Source organism: Argopecten irradians, chromosome 12 (assembly GCF_041381155.1).
Source record: "Argopecten irradians isolate NY chromosome 12, Ai_NY, whole genome shotgun sequence".
Lineage (NCBI taxonomy): Eukaryota > Metazoa > Mollusca > Bivalvia > Pectinida > Pectinidae > Argopecten > Argopecten irradians.
The window spans coordinates 24,691,719-24,712,645 of record NC_091145.1 but is presented as its reverse complement, the minus strand read 5'-3'; the positions used below and the strand labels follow the sequence as shown (position 1 = coordinate 24,712,645).

Genomic DNA, 20,927 nt, shown 5'->3' with positions numbered 1-20,927 from the left:
CCATGATGTTCAAATGAAAGGGATAAATATAGACATAGCACTATATACAGACATTATGATACAGAATTGACTACAGTATAAAGTTTCCATATATTTGTAGATCTATTGACATCATTAGTGGATCCCAATACTCCGTCTTTGCCTATTACAGAGTACTTCCCGGTAGAGATAAGTATTGATTGTGACATCATTATTTTGTGAGAAAAATACGATGTTACGTTTGCAAACACATGATGTCACAATCAATACCTACCCACAAGGGAAGATAACTTTATAATCTGCAAAATCCAAACTGTAAACCATCATAAGTTCCCATACACAGAACAAGGGACAATTAGACATTGTTAAACCTTACCATTTCCAGGTGGTGCCTTTTTCAGTGATACCAGTAGAGTTGTTATTGCCTTGAGTACTGACGCCATTTCAGCTAAACGTGGCCTGGAATGAAGAGATACATTCTGAGGGAGGTCTTTGTTACATCAGTTTTAATGGATTTAAAAATCTAATTCAAACATATTATCACGGAAGGTTTGGAGGATGATTTTTTCAGGTCATACTTTTGGAGAGAACCTTTACAATTTATACTGGGAAACTGTAAAATCAAATTAACCGATTCTCCTCTGGAGTTCAATTATGGACTGTTTCTATCCTTGAACTAGAAGAGTCCAAATGTATCTACAGGGTGAATGAGTATACACTATCACAGAAATTTTAGGGATACTGTTTCTAGTCATACCTCGGGAGAGGACATTTGCCGCTGAGCTTCTCATCATCAACATATTTCTTGACGACTTCCTGGCAGCGCTGCAGGAGAGACAGGACTGCCAATTTTGTGATGGTTCCCTCTTCTGATTTTGTCTGGCTGATGAAGGAGAACTGTAGTAACGTTTCAAAACAGGTTTTGGCAAACTCCTCTCGTAACTTTCGACTCGAATCAGTATCTATTGAGACAGAAAAGAGCAAATAATGGGTACATAGAGTTATGTATTGTTGGAGACCCATGGTTGATCGCACTAAGCCTCTGCAGAACATAATCAATCTCCGATGATAAAAGTTATGTAGTAATAATAGGTCTAAACAAGCAATTCCAATGTCTTAGCTTATCAAATTACAAACATGATTATCAACATCATATCATACAATAGTTATAGTTACCTGACTAAATCTAATAAACATTATACATGTATTATCTATATTTTAGTTTTACTTGTAAATCTTACTTCAATTTCTAGCTTGATTTCCCTATAAGGAGTTTTACAGACATTGGTTTACTTGTACTTGTATATAACATTTTGTTTTTAGCTTAATTTACCAATAAAATTGTCGGATGTTGTTGAGTGAATTGAGCCACGGTTGAGCAGCTGCATGATACGCTTAACAAAATCCTTTGGCATTGTACCAGCGTAGGGCAGGATGTCATCTCGGACCATCTGTATCACCTAAAACATAATCGGGCCAATTAACTTCAACAAATATAACAGTGTAACTATTATTTGAACAAAAGTTACTAAATGTTTATAGCGAAACTCATGACATAACTCATTTGAAATTAGTAAAACTTTAAGATACTGTATATTCAAATTAATAATTTGAGTTAGATGTCCTTTAAAAAAACCATATGTAACAAGACAAAGCAGAAAACCGATGTTTCGAAATGTTTCGAAATGAAGTAAAACCACATTTATGAATGATTGAGATAACTATACTTTCAACAATATAAAATATACCACAGTACATTGTAAATACTAATTAATGCATTAATGCAACTGTTTCAAGATTTGTGTAACCTTGACCTTGCATGCTAAGTATCCTTGTCACCTTGTTAAAAAACCTTGTGTGACCTTACCTTACAATCAATAGCCTCATCTCTCTGGAAATCTTCAACAGACATGGTGGGTGGAGACGTACTGAAACAGAGTTATTTCCCTTTGAGTACCAAAGTTTTGTCAATGTGTAAACGTATCTTCTGCAATAGTTTGGATGATGCACTGATAATTTATGTTTAATTCAACACTTACCTCTTGGAAAACAGAAATTCCTCTAGAGTATGAGCTAGTTCTGGCCACATAGACTGAAAGGCAGCTTCTACAAAGGATACACATATACAGTAATATAAACATTGGCTTAGAAAATACAGTTCTCTATATAAATACAAAATGTAAATTTCACTATATAAATACTAAGTGTAAATTTCAATTCAATCTTGTTTTACAATGATTTGTAATTTCTTCATCTACTGTATTTACTTACTTAAAATTATAACACAATAGCTCATATCTGTCTTCAATGAGTGGTACAGCGAAACAAGTTACCTGCCCTTGATTGTGAAGTTACCATTTTAAGAGTGAAAATTGCGTTGTCTCCTTAAGACATGCTCACAAAAACATCATTTAACAATCAATAACTACCAACAAGGGCAGATTAATTTGTAATATGTAAATGCAGAAACGATATCAACAACTTTCAGCTTGTAAGTATCTAAAAGCTGTATAGATACCAACTAAGAAGACAATCAGTAGAGAATGTAAGCAACTATCTTCTTGATGAAAGACACAAAATTCATGATTCTTTTTATGCATTGTCAGAACAAGTTACATACCATGTTTCCTAGCGACAGATAGGCCGACATTGAGGATGGTGAGGAGAGACTGAATGACGAGTGTCCAGGTTGTCGGGGACGGGCAGTTATACTTGTAACCCAAGGGTAACCGGAACGTCTGAAAATACAAAATTACAACAATAGTAAATCAAATAGGATTCTGGCAGTTAAGTCAGGACTAAGAGTATCCTTAAGTATCTAGGATGGTGTTTAGTCGACCTTTTCGAACTAGTAAATATAATTAGAGTTATTGCCCTTTTGTTTTGTATGCGTTTTGGATAAAGCCAAATTATCTGACATGTGTCATCTTTAAAGGCCCGCTACCTTTCCGAAACGGCTTTTAATTTTTAAAATGGGAAACTTACCGTTAATACTACACGTGTCATCACATTCTGACCAATTTGATTAAAATAAATAAAATGTTAATTTTCATAACGCGGGTCATCTTATGTTTCCCGCCGTCATCCTAAATATCGCTCGGTAGTTAACTATCACTGCGCCAGACGGCAAAACAGCGAAATAACTCTCCACTGTTAACATATATTACCCAGGATATCTTGCATATGTTTGGTGTTGTAACCTAATCTTAGGCCATCGGTATATATTTTCTGATATTATTAATGTTTTTAAGAAACCTTTATGTTTTCCTCCGGAAAGGTAGTGGGCCTTTAATATTGGTGCTTAATTAATATTCTGAAAATATACTATGTTCCTGTAATGTCTATGGATGATCACTGAAAAAATCTGATCAACAGATTTATAACATGTTCTGATTTATTTGGTGTTTTGCAATGTTCATCGATCATCAAAACACAGGTTCTACTTTTTAAAAGTTAAAAGTTCTATTTACACATGGCAGTGGATGAAGCACAAGAACTACAGCATATATATGCTGATACAATTGGAGTACATATTTAATAAATAATGGAGTTATGAATTAAGAAATCATCGTGTGAATAACAAAATTAAATATATAAGTGCAATACTACTTTGTAAAGAACTCTGCATACTTCCTGTGTGTCAGCAGTAAGAAAAAGCTCTAAATGAGAGATAATGTACCCCCTGATGTAGAGAAGCTTCCTGATTTAAAATTGCTATCAGTCTAAGTAAAAGCCTTAAGGGCTAAGTTTTATTATGGCACTTTCATTACATGTGCAGGTACCAGCATTTTGGGTTCAACTTCTTGGTTGAGTGTCTATATAATTTTATTCAGTCCACAGGGGACTTGACATTTCACAAGTTACTAAATGTTTCAAATTAACACAATGAGGATTTTGTTCAAATAGAAATGTACCTGTATAAAAAACATTTTCAGCAAACTTGTAGAATTGAAAGTTTATGTCATAGAATTGTAATCCTTGGATATTTTTTCATACTGAAACAACTCCACTCCTGAAGATAATTGGTGTATCATTTCTGTTTCTACTGATTGTCTTCCTTTGACTTAAGTTGTCTCCCCTTACATGAGAATCATCCCATTCACAATAACCTGCAATCTCTATCCAGTGGTTGTCTCACTTTGAGAAAAGTCCCCCCCCCCCTTACAGAGGATCGTCTATAAACAGTTATCCCCATATCCACTGGTTATCTCCCTTTAACATAAGTTGTCTCCCTTACAGAGGATCGTCTATACACATTCATCCCAATATCCACTGGTTATCTCCCTTTGACATAAATTGTCCCCCTTACAGAGGATCGTTTATACACAATCATCTCCATATCGACTTGTTACCTCCTTTTGACAGAAGTTGTCTCCTTTACAGAGGATCGTCTATACACAATCATCTCTATATCCACTGGTTACCTTCCTTTGATATAAGTTGTCCCCCTTACAGAAGATTGTCTATACACAATCATCTTTATAACCACTGGTTACCTCCCATTGAAATAAATGTTTTTAAGAAACCTTTATGTTTTCCTCCAGAAAGGTAGTGGGCCTTTAATATTTTCCTCCAGAAAGGTAGTGGGCCTTTAATATTGGTGCTTAATTAATATTCTGAAAATATACTATGTTCCTGTAATGTCTATGGATGATCACTGAAAAAATCTGATCAACAGATGGGGAAATTTATAACATGTTACTAGTTACCTCCCTTTGACATAAGTTGTCCCCCTTACAGAAGATTGTCTATACACAATCATCTTTATAACCACTGGTTATCTCCAATTGACATGAGTTGTCCTCTCTTACTGAGGATCGTCTATACACAATCATCTCTATAACCACTGGTTATCTCCCTTTGACATAAGTTGTCCCCCTTACAGAAGATTGTCTATACACAATCATCTCTATATCCACTGGTTATCTCCCTTTGATATAAGTTGTCCCCCTTACAGAAGATTGTCTATACACAGTCCTCTTTATAACCACTGGTTACCTCCCATTGACAGAAGTTGTCCCCCCTTACTAAGGATCGTCTATACACAATCATCTCTATAACCACTGGTTATCTCCCTTTGACATAAGTTGTCCCCCTTACAGAAGATTGTCTATACACATTCATCCCAATATCCACTGGTTATCTCCCTTTGACATAAATTGTCCCCCTTACAGAGGATCGTTTATACACAATCATCTCCATATCGACTTGTTACCTCCTTTTGACAGAAGTTGTCTCCTTTACAGAGGATCGTCTATACACAATCATCTCTATATCCACTGGTTACCTTCCTTTGATATAAGTTGTCCCCCTTACAGAAGATTGTCTATACACAATCATCTTTATAACCACTGGTTACCTCCCATTGAAATAAATGTTTTTAAGAAACCTTTATGTTTTCCTCCAGAAAGGTAGTGGGCCTTTAATATTGGTGCTTAATTAATATTCTGAAAATATACTATGTTCCTGTAATGTCTATGGATGATCACTGAAAAAATCTGATCAACAGATGGGGAAATTTATAACATGTTACTAGTTACCTCCCTTTGACATAAGTTGTCCCCCTTACAGAAGATTGTCTATACACAATCATCTTTATAACCACTGGTTATCTCCAATTGACATGAGTTGTCCCCCCTTACTAAGGATCGTCTATACACAATCATCTCTATAACCACTGGTTATCTCCCTTTGACATAAGTTGTCCCCCTTACAGAAGATTGTCTATACACAATCATCTCTATAACCACTGGTTATCTCCCTTTGACATAAGTTGTCCCCCTTACAGAAGATTGCCTATACACAATCATCTCTATAACCACTGGTTATCTCCCTTTGACATAAGCTCCCCCCCCCCCTTACAGAAGATTGTCTATACACAATGATCTCTATATCCACTGGTTACGTCCCATTGACATGAGTTGTCCCCCCTTACTGAGGCTCGTCTATACACAATCATCCCCATAGCCACTGGTTATCTCCCTTTACCCCAGGTTGAACCCTGTTCTATTAAATGAGTAAATCCAATATATTGTATTTAGACAAATCTTTTGCCAAATTACATTCCTACTTGTTAAGTAGTATATATATAGAGCGTACATGTACAAGCTTTTAACTTACATGTAATTCAAATGTTAAAATGTCATCCATTTATTATCTGACTTTGGGTACTTATTGTCATCCGTATAGGTAATGCCATGTCACATAAGTATGAAGTTACAATGACAAGTACTGTAATTAATTGAGAGATTATAGTGTGAAAAATGAGGTAACACAGAAAAAAGTACAGTTGGGGTCATTCTTTTACATGGTAAAATCTACCTTTTGTTTGTTTTTCATATGAATAATCAAGAATGTATCTTTTGAATAATTGACATACTTTTGAATAATTGACATAGAGTGAAAAAAGTACCTGGTGCATTTTATAACCTAATATGTTCATGTAGCTGGCAAGGGACAAAACTGTTTTCTTCATTTGGTTTGATAATGCCATTCTTAACTGACAGATAATTTCACCTGATTCTTTGATTTTTTGGGGTATACTATGAGTGTTCACATGCTTGTAGGAGTTCTGTGTCTACCTACATTACAGGTGATTTAGGTGATGTACACAGGTGTGATCGCGGTGACCTACAGGTCAGGTATATTTACTGTGAGGAGATAACCAGAGTGGTGTTATGTCACTCTTCCCACCATTAAATCATCTAACATAAGATAATGCACACACAGGTAACGTACAGGTGTGTAACAACCTGTCGGTCAGTGTCCTTATCCACTGCTGACCACTCAACTGACCACTGGTATATAAAGCGTACGCATTCTTCGGTATATCATACAGAAATTTAGTTCCTACATGGGTCTGTAAATCTGAGACAAGGTATCCTTACGATGTGTCATATATGTCCATAGATATCACCCAAGAAATAAAGGAATTAATGTACATTTGTAATATGGTACTGGTCTTCAATCGATTAGCATCACCATGAAAAGGTGGCTTAAAGTTGGGTTTTCTGATGATTTTAACAATGTAACTTGTTTAAACCGAATGTCTCCGAGATCAGCATATCTGGCTAGTATATATATATATATTTATAGCCAGGGTTCTGGATTATACATGGTGTTTTATTATTGTAAATTGGGAAGGAAATGCTATACATGGATAATTATGTCAGATTAGACAAGGATCCAGACTAGACAAGAGCTGGTTTTGACAAGTTATACTGAATATATAATAAAAGGTTCAACAATTAAGTAGTGATTTTATTTAAGACTCTCACGGAGCATCTGTATGTTGGTTGGAGTGGCTGAATCCTTCCCTTCCTGGGACACTTAGCCATTATTATGGCCATTTCAAATATTTTTAGTAAACATGTTATATGGACCGTGATATTGACCATTCAAGTACATCCACTTTGGTCCAATATGATAAACTATCACCTGACCTTGTTTGAGAGTGGTCAGTTTGACTGGACAAGGACAAGGTCCAGTTCATTGATTGTAATAATAATGGCTGCTCAGTAAAACTGGGATTGGATTTCCACCCATCATTGTCTGACCAGTCTTTGATGTTGGTCAGTCAACAATCTAATGTATTATGGTCAGATGTCCAGAGTGGTCAGCAGTACTCTAATGTCATGGTCAGTGGCCTGGTGTGTCCAGGGTGGCCATAGTAAATGTAATTAGATCTAATCTGGTTGTAAATGCTTTTAACAGGGAGTAAGGTTACAGGGATATAAATTCTCAGTAGACTGACCACTCTGCTGATCATATTCTATATTATCTCTCCTAACTGGAAACTAAAATCACAGTAACAAACATCACCCAGCTACAGTATACTTTAATAAGGTTGAGACTGCATGATGGCAAGTCAGCAATACTAGGGAGATGAAATATTGTCACAACTTATACATACCTATCATGTACACTGTATATTCAATTAACCTAGCCCGCTTTGATTTAATAAATCCCTTTTTACGCAAAGCCATCCAAAAGCCTTTACTTATACATTGTAATTCCTCCAAATATTTATTACCATGATGTAAATTGCCATCTTTGTGTCTTTGGGTCACAGTCAGTCAATACAGTGTATAGCCACCTGTTTATTTGTTTACAGCTATCATACATTATATTGCCATAAGCAATGACTACCTATATTCAATTTACACCATCAATTATGTGTATATGTGTGATATAAACTTAGTTATGGCACACCGTGTAACAACCATATGTATAACTTACAGCAATGTGTAAATAATGTGTGTAAACAAACAAATACACATTTACCTATTACATAGATATGGCGTCTTCAAATTAATAAGAAAATATAATGAACTATGTAAATAAACAAATACACATTTACCCATTAAATAGGCATGGCGTCTTGAAATTAACAGGAAAATATAATGAACTTATGTAAATAAGCAAATACATGTTTACTATAATGTAGCTAGGCCTGACATCTTGATTTTATCAGTTATCATCATCATTGGAGATTCAATTATTTCATATTTTGAAGTAATAAAAAAACTGATGTGTTATCACCTAAGTTTTCACATTCCTATAATGTTTTGTCATTTAATGGTATGGCAGTATGGCCTTTCATGGGAGAGTGGAAGGAGATTGTTCTCCTCTTTTTATACAGAACAATTTGGTGTGACACAATAGCCAATGGTGAGTAATTCCACACCACACTGTCTATTGGTCAGTCAGTGGTCAGTCCATAGTCACTCAGACCATGATTAATGAGGGACAGTATGAATGGGATATCCTGGCTGGCCTGTGGAGAAGAGAAAGAAGGCCTGCCAGCTTGCTTCTGTAACGCAAGCTATCTCTATATAGATTTCCTGTATCTCTCTTTCATCACAAAACATACAATGCCCACCAGTCAAGCTGGTGAGGCCCTATTAAATTCTTTAGCTTCCTTTGACCACTCCTTTTCAAATTAAGACAAACTGAAGTTTGGGAGGCAGGGGTCACAACCTCTAACTTCTGACAATAAGGCAGAATGTTATGTAACACAGTGGAATCTAGCACAGGAGGTCATCCCCCACTAATCCTGGCTAATGTTGACCATTAGTGACCAGTACAGAGGCTGACCTACACTTAAAGCCATGTGGTCAGTACTATAGGGCTGACCATACCAGACCAATGTAGCTATATAGGTAAGGCTCTGACAACTTGTATTTAATATAGCAGATTTTGTTATTTGAAATGTTAATATATATTTATTTTATCACACAATGGTAATATTTTAGGAAATAAGTTGATTTTTTCGTAAATCATTAATTGATTGATGTAAAGAAAACCTTTGATCTAGGGCCAAAAAACTGATCAATGCATGAATGAAATATGTGCAGCTCTATTCAAATCAAACATAGTCTTTAAATTAATTCACAGAAAATTTAATCTAATGATTATTAATTTAAGTTAATGAAGTATAAATGGATGAATTATGAACAGTAAAATGAATGGAATTGAACTGATTTTTAACAGTAAAACTATCTCAGCTGACTATTCTTAAAACAAATGATCTCCCCTTGTTTAATCTCATACACCCCTGAAATTTTATAATGAGCTGTTCCAACTTTAGTTTAGAAGAGTTCAAATGTGTCTGTAGGGGTGAATGAGTGTATCACCCAAACAGCCCATATATATCCTCAATGCATATGATGATGTAATTCGTACCTAAGACCTGTGTAATTAGATTTCCTATATATAGAGCCATGGATATATGATATAAGCATGGTGAGGTCCCTTGAGAGACAACGTACTGGGTCCATGTTGATCCAGTGTATAATTAATGAGAAAAACTGACCATGATCCTATCAGTATGTTACAGTTACCTACGATCTGTTCAAATTACTCAAGTATGTAAACATTCGACCATGCACTAGTTCTAGTTCTCAAATACCAAATTGAACTTGAAATTAAAATATTTCTCTATGACATGACAAACGGCTCCAACCAGAAAAAAACAAACAAAACCTAACAAACAAATTTGATGGATTTCTCTTGATAATTTAACCTTGTTCATGTAACATGAGATTAGGCTATATATAGATAGTTACCTACTGTACTGAACACAATAAGAGCCTAACATTTTAACCAATGTATAGTTTATAAATTGCAAACTTCAAGAAAAGTTTTTTCTTTTTAAATATTGAGGATTGTTTCAGATTTCTTTATCGTTTTGAATGAGTAAAGTTCAACATCACCATTGAGTGCCACAGACCATATAACATTGTATAGTAACACCGACCCACTCCTTTTACACTTGTTAGTAAATATTGATATTGCTTATTGATCACCAAAAACAGACAATCAATATATGACTGAAATTTGAAATAATATAGCTCATGTATTTACAGGATTTTGAACTTATTCAATTGATCTTGCATCGTTATTCGATATCCATAGTGTTGTCTTATAATTCACACATAGTTGTCACAAGCTGTGATTTGATGATTATATCTTACAACATGTTTATGTATTTTTTATGTGAACAGTTATACTAGTTTGTTACAATCTATATATAACTGTTACCTGTGATAGGTGTATTACTAACGACTATTGTCCACCTGGGCTGCCCAGTACTGATGCCCACATGACTTTACTAATCCCTAATCCTCCTCTCCTTTCATTATTTCGTAAACACACTTTAATCCTTCACCCATGACTGCCTGATACCAGGGTGCGATTATTTCCCCTAGAAAACACCTGTAAGGGGAAGGTGATTAGAGAGTAACTGTTACGTAAGTTTACAAGAGTGGACAGGTACACGCAGGTGATTCAACTCGTTCCTCAACAACACTTAAAGCCAGTCTGTTATAGACACTGGGCTATTGGCTTTTAGTTCTGGCATTTTTCTGTTTGTCTTCTAGTATGACGGAAAAATTCCATTCACATGATTAAGGTTGGGATTAATGAAATTCCCAAGCCCGTAAACACCTTCATACTATACCCATACAATATTCAGTACTTACTATAAAAGTATATTAGTACTACAGGGCGCCACACAAAATTAGTGTCTCTGTTTTGTTAAAAATACACAGCATACTTTTTCTGTTTACTCTATAATTAGCCCAGTATCATCAGATTTATGTGGGCTATATTCAAATTGTCCATCTCTATCCATCCGTAAACAATTATCAATTACCACTATGATATATTACTAAAAAGGTTCTAAAGAGATCGTTTAATTAAATCATATTTGTTTGAAATTATGAAAATTAATGCAAAATGCATTTGCATCATATATTTAAAGATGCTCCACTGCCGACAGAGCATAAATGATATTAATCACTTGAACAATAATTGGTGTTTAATCGTGTATATATATGTCTAATTACCGGTAACACAAAAAATATTATAAAATAATTTATTTTGCCTTTGGTGCATGCGCAATCAGTACTTAATTCCATATAGGATATAGTGCCACGGAATTTTTTCGGGATGCAATTAATTATTTTTTGTAACTTTAACTTGAAGTGAAATTAGAAGCTCAAACTGTTCAATGGTGGTAATGGTGTAAAGTAAGTAACTTTTGTAACTGAAGAGAAATACTAAATCGTCTGCTCGTGTTTTTGATAGTGAAAAAATGTCATTTGTCAGCGGTGGAGCATATTTCTTTAATTAATTTTGCTCAAATGTAATGGAAATTTTAAAGGTTCTGTTAGAACAAAGTTGTGCATAATATATTTTAGGGGCAATATAAAGATGGTAGCTATCTTGGATCATTTAATTGGTACCACTTTTATACTGTCTGATACATATTTCATATGTACATAGTTTGATTTCCTTGGTGCATATCATATTTTGGGACCGATATCAGAAAGCAAGATCGATGACCAATCTCTGCATCTCTTGTATTAGATTTTCTCTTCACATTTTATTAGTCGATCGATTACAATAGAATGTTGAAATGACTTTTACCATTCAGGTCACCCAAACATTGATCTTCATCAGTTAACTTTTCATTGCAATATTTTTCTTAAAATTCCACATGCAATGAATGCATGCAGTTTTTTTTAGTTCCCAGCATATTAGACAAATATTGCTAATAGATAGCCATTCAAAATTTGACAATCAGAGTTTTTTTTTGGGAGGGGGAGGGGGAAGGGGAATCTTTGCAAGCTGATACTTATTTATTCAATTGTTCTCTTGAAATATTTTCCCATATTTACGTATAGCCTTTCACAAATATGGTAGCGAATATCGGACACTATATATCCCTCAAACTCTGAACATGAACATGTAAGGACCCTGGCATTAAGAGTATATAGATACCATGCTAGTAGCCGGATGTTGTTTGGAGCTTTTTGTCAGGGAACTCCACCTATCACTTTTCTTTGCAAAAATCTGGTAGCTATATAAGGTCCTAATACCATAGCAGTTTCTAGGATTTAAAAGAAAGCAAAATCAAACAAATTTCAATACAAATTTATAATTATTGTAGCTATAATGGACTAGAAATTTTGATAGGCATTTGAAGATTTCAAGGTTACCTAAGGTCACACACTAGATCTGCATCATTTGTCCTTGAGTAAGGTCACAGTGCTGTAACACTCTGTCATATATTGGTCTAATGTCCAGTTAAATGACCCCTGTCCAAACATTCTGTACAGTTACACAGATAGCCATAACACTGTGCCATAGTGGTGCTATTCTCATTGCATCACTGCTGGTAAGATTGCAGAAGGAGACAAACAAAATGGTCTGCTCACTGTGTGGGACCCTATACACAGTAGGTGTTGGGTGACCTTGACTGGGAGTAACATATAGCCAATATAAACACTAACAGAAATACACTGCCTTACATATTTATGATAATAAAAGAATATAACAATATTCAATATGTGATAACTTAAGTAGTTTTTTTAAAAGTATGACATTGAACATTGTTTATTTATTTGTTTATCACAACCCCTCAACAAAGAATTGGAACAAACAAGCAAGGTCCTATGGAGTGATACATCCCAGTAGATAACAATAAGGATATATGGTCAGGCAGCTACCTATGGATATAGGGCTCTCATTGATTTGGAACCCCAGCTAGGTCAAACCCCTAACCAGACCCTCTCACTGATTTGGACCCCAACTGGGCCAAAATCTGGACTAGAGGGAACATTTATGATAAACAGGTTTTACATTAACCACATATCTAAATCACATCTGTTGGAATACCATGCCATTGCAATATATGAAAGAGGAACTCTGCTTATAATAAATTATCTATGAACATCTATAAAACATTTAAGGAAGACTTTATATGTATGGCCATGACAGCTAGAACAGGACTTCCTGACTTTAGCCACTAGGAAGTGACCACAAGTATTGAATTGACCACCAAGGGCTAAATTATTGATGAATGCTTATGTCAACTGACATGACAGGGCAGTGGTGGCTAATTTGTATGATGCCATGGCGACAATGATTGACCAGGTCCCAGTGGTCAAGACAGTTACACCAGCTTCCTGGCACCTATAGTACAACATTGATTAATGTATATGGCTGAATGGTTCCTGGAACTATTAAAAGCTTCCTTCTGTCAACAGCTATTCCTATAGAAATAAAGCACTATCTTGATTTTGTAACAGTGAACAGGTATTTAGTACTAGTATGCAATACATTCAGAATAACTCATCAAAGTATGATTAAAGACAAGACTTTTTTGTTATACATAACAATAAAGACATATGTAAAGATGGTTCTCATAACATGGGTGTTTATTAGGTAGATATCATGTCTCATATATATAGATAGGTATTATGTCTCATATATATAGATAGGTATCATGTCTCATATATATATATAGGTAGACGTCAATAAAAAAAACACAATTTTGAAGTTGCTTGTATGAATATGTTTATATTCTATAAAGCAATTTGGGTGTTTCTAAGTATATAAGAAACATGTCATTTTCTAATTTCATATGCATGGGTGTTTATATATCAAGCATGTTTTTATTTTGTGACACAACTTACATGCATGTTTGATTGCATTTTGTGTTTATAATACACCAGACAAAATTAGGACTATGTTTATAATAATATAAGACAACAAATGTGTTTACATAAGGTATAATTGTATACTCCTAAAACTTGTAATCTCCTAAAACTTGGGTTTTATTATGGTATAATTGGTAATTGTAATAAAGGAAAGATTCTAATTAACAAACTAGTTCTATACCCAACAAGTCCCTACAGGGGCCAGTAGGGCCCAGTCTACATTCCTAGAAACAACACACATGAACCTACTTGCTAAATAACAACTACAGGCTGACTGAGTACTTGTCAATGCTAACAGGTAAATAGTCCAGTAATCTCCATTGTACCTGGTCAGTGTGCTGTGATAGCTGACCATTAGCTAACATTGTGCTCCCTTTATTACAGACCATTATTCAACATTGCTGGTTGGGCTAAAGGGTCACATGACCTGTGCTATAAATAAACAGCCCAGGGGTTAGAGGTCATGCCTGGGAATACTCCATATAATTGGTCAGTTGATAGCAATGCAAACTTTGTGTAATGTTGACTGACCAGTGGTAACCTGTCGGTCATTCACTGTGTGTGTGAGGTGGACAACTGGATGGTCAGTGACATTTTCAGGAAGTGCTTGTTTTAAGTTGTATGGACTTAGTGCTACATCGGATTCCTAAAACCAACATTTTGAGAACTGGTCAGTCTGGCCACTGACCACTTCTGGAAGGTAATACTTAGTGCACTTGGACATAATAAGATGTGATTTCATTATTAGTTGGCTGTCGCTGGTCAGTTTGACCCACACCAAGTTGGTTAGAGGCCAACATGGGGGAATTATATTACTACTAACTTTCAATGCTAAGGATGTTGATTGTTTGTCACTCTGGGAGTATCTACTGTGGTCAGTTAATTTTGTCTTGGTGGTGGTCAGTATGACCTAACAGACTGGACATCATAATAATATAAGTTCTCTATTCACTCATGGTCATGCATGGACCCAAGAACTAACTCTGCTGTGCTACGTCTTATTGCATGGTACACATATTAAAAATACTCTCAAGTCGTGGGAACATTGCCAGAGTAGGATTAACACGTTTAGACTAAACTGTATAGATTATTATATAAACAGAAGAAAGTTATCTCATTCTATATTATGTATATATTTATGGCTGTAGCAATTGCAAGCATTACACCTATCCTATGGCTCTATGCTGTGAGTTTAAAATGCACAGTATAGGAATGCAAAAGCAACAATTTGATAATTATATGATTAAGGATATAGATATATTTTTATTATATATAATATCGAAATTATTTTGTTAGAAATAGATTAAGGAAAAAACCAACATACCACTTTTAATCAAATCTTTTTCTTTGTAATCTTAATCATCATAAAATCATATCTTTTAATAAATTTTATTTGGTGCCAAGAGGTCAGTTTAATAATTAAGTAATTAACTATTAAAATATTTTTAAATAATTCAAATAATTCTAAACATCAGGAAACTGTTTTAACATAATTTTTTAAGAGAGATAAATGTGAAGTATATGCATATAAATTCAGAAATTTTAATTCTTTGCTATGTTGAATATACATAGATAATTAAAATAATATAAAAATGCATATAGAGTTGCCAGAAGATAGATATATACTTCAAACAGTTTAGTAAATAGAGGGTTAGTTTTAATTGGCATCTTTAGTCTCAAATTTGTCAGTCAATTAGTTTTCTGAGCCTTATGTATGACAAGCACAACTCATCATGTTTTGTCAATTTTATAAAAACTTTAATGGCTCAGATAATTTTTTATGCTATTATACCCTTATCAACAGTGACCTTTTTAACTCTATGACCTTCAGTAAAACCAATTACTGTTCATTTGCCAGGTGTCACCTAAAATATATAAAGCAGTATACTATACATAGTTTCCTGTCAAAATTATACTCTGTTAATAATTATCATATGTACAATTTGAACCTATTTATACACATTGCAATCCAGGTATTCAAATAATTACATTTGTTATTGACATATTTTCCACTCTGGTCATGTCAGCATATCTGGCCAACCATCACTTGGTCAGTGGAACATCCTTTAGAGGAGGAGGATGTGGATTTGGCACAGTCATGTAAGCTTCAGGTATTTAGTATGTTCAAGGCCATATAGATCAAGGTCAGATATAGGACAGAAGCCACTGTATATAGCTAATGTGACACCTAACATGTACAGTGTGACATGTATATATGTATTAAAAATAATTTGTGGTCAATACACATGTCATTAGGCTCATGTAGGTCAAAAGACAATTACAGAAATCATAATCCCTTTACAGGAAAGTATGAAAAAAATGCAGAATACTCTTCCGTGAATTATGAACTGAGAAAATGTCCTAGCTACAGACTTAAAATAAACATTAGATCAACATGTACGTCCTTTAAATTACAAAGAAGACATGTAAGGGAAACTTTATCCATAATGATATAGAATTTGACTTCCACGTTTGACCTTGAACAAACTGGGGGTCTGCTTATCCCAAATACAGAGGTGTCAACCTTTTGGTTATAGAGTTTTTGAAGGTCCAATTAATTCACTCCATACTGCAATTAATGACAAAGACTGACCACCAGTCTCTAGAATATAAAAAACTTCAATAAAATTTGGCTTTATAATTTTGCCTCTGCAGCATGTTTGAGTAGGGGGAGATAATCTAGTATTAGAATTCTGTTGAGAAAATCTATAACTTATAGCTGGCCAGTCTGTGAATGCCATTGAATGGATGAAGTGAGCAAAAAACTTGCTATAAAAAGAAGCTGCATGTATATAAAATTTAAAATACATTAGGTTAGAATATAACACTCTCATGATCAGTCAGGTCCAAAGTAGGAAGTCTCTTGTTACAATTTGATGTAATACCATATAAAGGTTGACCAACGTTTTTTGTGCATTTCAGAAAACAAAGACAGAGTCATGAACTAAATGTGATCTGGGCCGAGAGTGAGCAGACAATACATCAACCATTTATAGTAGTGTTACATCTGAACTGATCAACATGCAGGACCCCTACTCCGCCATGATGCACAGGGATGACAGATTCTTTAAACCATACAGTACAAATGTTCGGGGAACTAACAGCAGTGTTCCTACATCATCATACTACGGGATGGGCTACCCTGCTCCATCCCACACAATGAGCCATACAGACCTCGCTGGACTTATGCATGGTGCAGGGCCTTCCTCGACGGGTTTGGATTATTCGCTTGTGTCATCTACTAACAGTCATGACTTGATGTCATCGATCCCTCCCCCGACCCATACTCTCCACCATACCCCAACAACGACAAACACTGTTGATAACATGCACCAAGGCATCAAGTCACTCGGCAGTATGACAATGTCTAACCTTGGTGCAGGTGTACCGACAAGTCCACCCATGTCCAACTCAATGGTGAAACATGAGGTGGATGAGGAAGTAGACAATTCTGATTTAAATTCACCCTCTTCCACTGGCAGTAATACATCCGGTTGTCATTTAGACCTTGGTAACGGCGAAGGGGGAGACTCTTTTAAAATGCCCCCCAAGAAAAGACCTCTTTCTGTTCCTGATAACCAAAAAGACGAACTATATTGGGATAAACGTAAAAAGAACAACGATTCTGCCAAACGTTCCCGTGAAGCTAGACGTATGAAAGAGGAGCAAATTGCACTTAGAGTTGTGTTTCTTGAACAGGAAAATCTACAGTTACGGACAGAGGTATCCTTACTAAAGAGTGAAATAGAAAAGCTGCGCTGTATGTTGTATAACCCATGATCTCGCGTGTGATAATCAGACAAGCTCAATTGTGTTCAATGAAACTGTCAAAAGACTGGTTTTCTTGTTCAAAGTGGTTATAACTTTGTGTGGAGATCTTTTGGGATTTATAGAGAAGAAAGTCAAAATCAAACCAAATTACTGTATGTTGAATCAGAGAAATTGATAACCATATGTTAAATAGAGTTATCCCCTTTTTACATAAATTATATCATTGATAGGAACTATCAAATATCTACCAATTTTATTTGTCACGTTCTTTAAGGACCATTCATCCTCTAACTGATACTAAGTAATATCAATTAACTTCAGAAACATATAGACTTTATTGATAAAAGAGAATCGAACCTACCCGGTATATTTATTTATTAATAGTTTCCCTATCCAATACAGTACATGGCATGACATGATATTGGTATAAACATTGTTGGTTCTAATAATTTGTAAACTGTCTATAGAAGGAAAATTTATGTGTCACAATCTAATATCTATTGTTTAACGAGTATTGAATTTAAAATCTTACATGATTAAATGGATTCAGTATTGTATGCATCATCTCATGACATAACTGTTGCCATGACGACGAAAGAGATTCACATGCTGAAATAGACAAATATTACTATTATACTTCTCTCAGGGTTATCATGGCAGCTAATAACCATTAACATTTCATTTCACTCTGGATGCAGCGTGACCATTCAAAACTTATTCGGAGTTCTAAATGAAGTATGATATACAAAATAAATTAAAATAATGTCTTAGTTCAGAGACAATCATTTAAAACATTTTATATAGCCTGTCTGTATAACTCATATGGTCGACTGAAGCCAAATGTGGTGGTCAACTGTAGCCACATGTGGTGGTCGATTATAGCCACATGTGGTGGTCGACTGTAGCCACATGTGGTTGTCGACTGTAGCCACATGTGACATGATCTACCTCCCATTGTTACCGGTGCTCTTCAGTTAAATGTGTATGATACTGCTGATTTCAATAAAACAGCGTTTATTTCTGTGATTTAGTTTATAACATTTAGTTATAACTTACGGTGAGAATTCCAGACGTGTTGGGTTAGTGATAGTCATGTGGATGAAGAGAGTTTTCCTCGTTCCACATCAATTTTTAAAGCGTTTCAGCTAAGCGGGCGAGAAATGCTTTGCAGATGAAAATACTGAATGTTGTGAGTTTTGAGAGTTGTTAGTTTTGTAGTCAACTTTCGACAGTTGATCTAAGCTACATAAATTAGTCATTTTTTTGCATTTTTGTTTGGATGATGGATAAAATGTCTGATGATGTTATATAACTTTCCTATTACAATGTATTTTGTTACATAATGAAACACCATATGAAGTTAATCAACAATTTATTGTCACATTTTTAATTTGAAAAGAATAAACCTAAATTGTTTTCTATAATTTTGCTTGTTACAGCCATTCCTAATCATCATTAAATTCGCTGGTCATAACTGACCTTTGAACTCAGGGAATTTTTCCTTTATTTTGTTTTTGAATAACGTATTGCTACCTCATCCTATACACGAGGTTTTATGTTAAAATTTGAATCCATTTTACAAGTCCGCATTATACACAAAAATTCACTCAGGACGTCCCTCGTGTTTCGTTACCATGGTTAAGTGTTGCCATGGCGATAGGTTACAATTGTGAAGTGTTGCCACAGCGATTTTTAATTATGGTGAAGTGTACATGTTGCCATGACGATTGGTTATCATGGTGATGTGTAATGGAGAAAGATGGGGTTATTGTGACATTTGTGACTCAGGAACAGCTAGACTCAGCAAGATGGTGCTAATTCTTACAAGGTCACAATTATTAAATCAGCAATTTTAATCATAATGATTCCATATATGTTGTATGAACTGTTTACTTGTAACCCGGTGATAACTACATACAATTCATTACCTCATAACACTATATAACATGATTTTTTTTCCACGTACATGTCCTGTAATTATAATCACAATTTAAAAAACATTGTCCCAAATTTTGCCCTGAACATTTATTATTTATATTAGGTTACATCAATATTGTCATGTTGTTTACACACACAGCACACTATTGTTTACAACTACAGTTTCATGCTGTTCTATCATTCTGTTTTGAGAGCGTAGTTGTTTTGTTTAGAGCGTATAAATTTTGATTGTGATGACCTCAGCGTGCACTGACATATGCTCTGGTCTATTGTAATAAGTGGGAAGCAATAGATGTTTCTGATAAAATGAAAGTTGTGCTGGTCAGTATAGATTTTAGAACACATCAGGGAATTGTTTACAATCAATGTTTTTGTTTGTTTTTTTTTTTTGGTTGATGTGGATGACTGATGATACTGGAATAAAACCTTGTACAAATAAATGTTATCTACTGTACACTGTTTTTGTTGTTGCTTTAATTAATTGCGATTAAAGTTCACAGGTCAATTATATCATACATGTTTATAATTAACTCATTTAACCCCGAAGACACATTCAGACTCTTCTACATCAAAGACCAGACCATGGCCAGTCTTAGACCATGGCCAGTCTTAGAATTATGGAATTATGGAATTTCAGGGGTAAATGAATTAATAAAGATCCATGGAAGATATGAGAATCGTGAAATATTAGTCAGACAAATTAAATTTATAACTAATCAGATGTGTTTCAGATCCATTTTTGTTTGAAAATTATGTGAAATGTTTAAAATAGGAAATATTGCTTATAGACTGAGAGAAATTTCATCTTATTATCATTTTACAAGATTTTGATTTTAATATCAGAGGAAACATTTAAAAATCAAAGCAATATTATAATGTATCAATTTCATGTGTCAACAACAAATTCACAGATACATTATATATACATTGCCTTAAGTGTAAAATGTGCACAAAGATTTATAGCTAACTGATATATTTAATTCAAGTTTTAAAGTCAATGCCCCCTGGGTTAGAAGAACCCTATACCTATGGGGCTGCATACCTGTGACACTGCCTGACACCCAGCAAGTTACCATGGTAACCAACACCCTAGGGAGTGGAGCAGCTGCCAAACCCAACAATTTGACACTCCTGTCTTCACCCATTCAGCTGGCCCCTAGGGACCTATGCCACTTAACTGATTGTCTCCCTAAGACCTTTTCTAAATTAGCCCTGTTTATAAATCTGGACCTC

At 34.8% G+C, this 20,927-nt stretch overlaps 2 protein-coding genes across 5 annotated transcripts in view; one reads left to right on the top strand and one right to left on the bottom strand.

The window, feature by feature from the left end:
• The window catches only part of LOC138336414 (protein MON2 homolog), a 576,914-nt gene that overhangs the window by 1,304 nt on the left and 554,683 nt on the right, over nt 1-20,927 (bottom strand). For all 3 annotated transcript variants that reach the window (XM_069285900.1, XM_069285901.1, XM_069285902.1), the window contains 6 exons: nt 2,600-2,717; nt 2,019-2,085; nt 1,847-1,907; nt 1,313-1,439; nt 737-941; nt 356-438 (listed from right to left, as the gene is read on the bottom strand). In XM_069285900.1, coding sequence (XP_069142001.1) covers nt 356-438; nt 737-941; nt 1,313-1,439; nt 1,847-1,907; nt 2,019-2,085; nt 2,600-2,717 — 661 coding nt within the window. The remainder of the gene's footprint in view (nt 1-355; nt 439-736; nt 942-1,312; nt 1,440-1,846; nt 1,908-2,018; nt 2,086-2,599; nt 2,718-20,927) is intronic.
• On the top strand, nt 8,856-20,148 carry LOC138336416 (thyrotroph embryonic factor-like). 2 transcript variants are annotated; one of them, XM_069285905.1, is made up of 2 exons: nt 8,856-9,140; nt 16,908-20,148. In XM_069285905.1, the coding sequence occupies exon 2, from the start codon at nt 17,007-17,009 to the stop codon at nt 17,763-17,765; it is 759 nt and encodes a 252-aa protein (XP_069142006.1). In that variant the 5' UTR covers nt 8,856-9,140; nt 16,908-17,006; the 3' UTR covers nt 17,766-20,148. The 2 variants fall into 2 exon arrangements, with proteins under 2 accessions (XP_069142006.1, XP_069142005.1); XM_069285904.1 differs by lacking the exon at nt 8,856-9,140 and adding an exon at nt 14,464-14,685.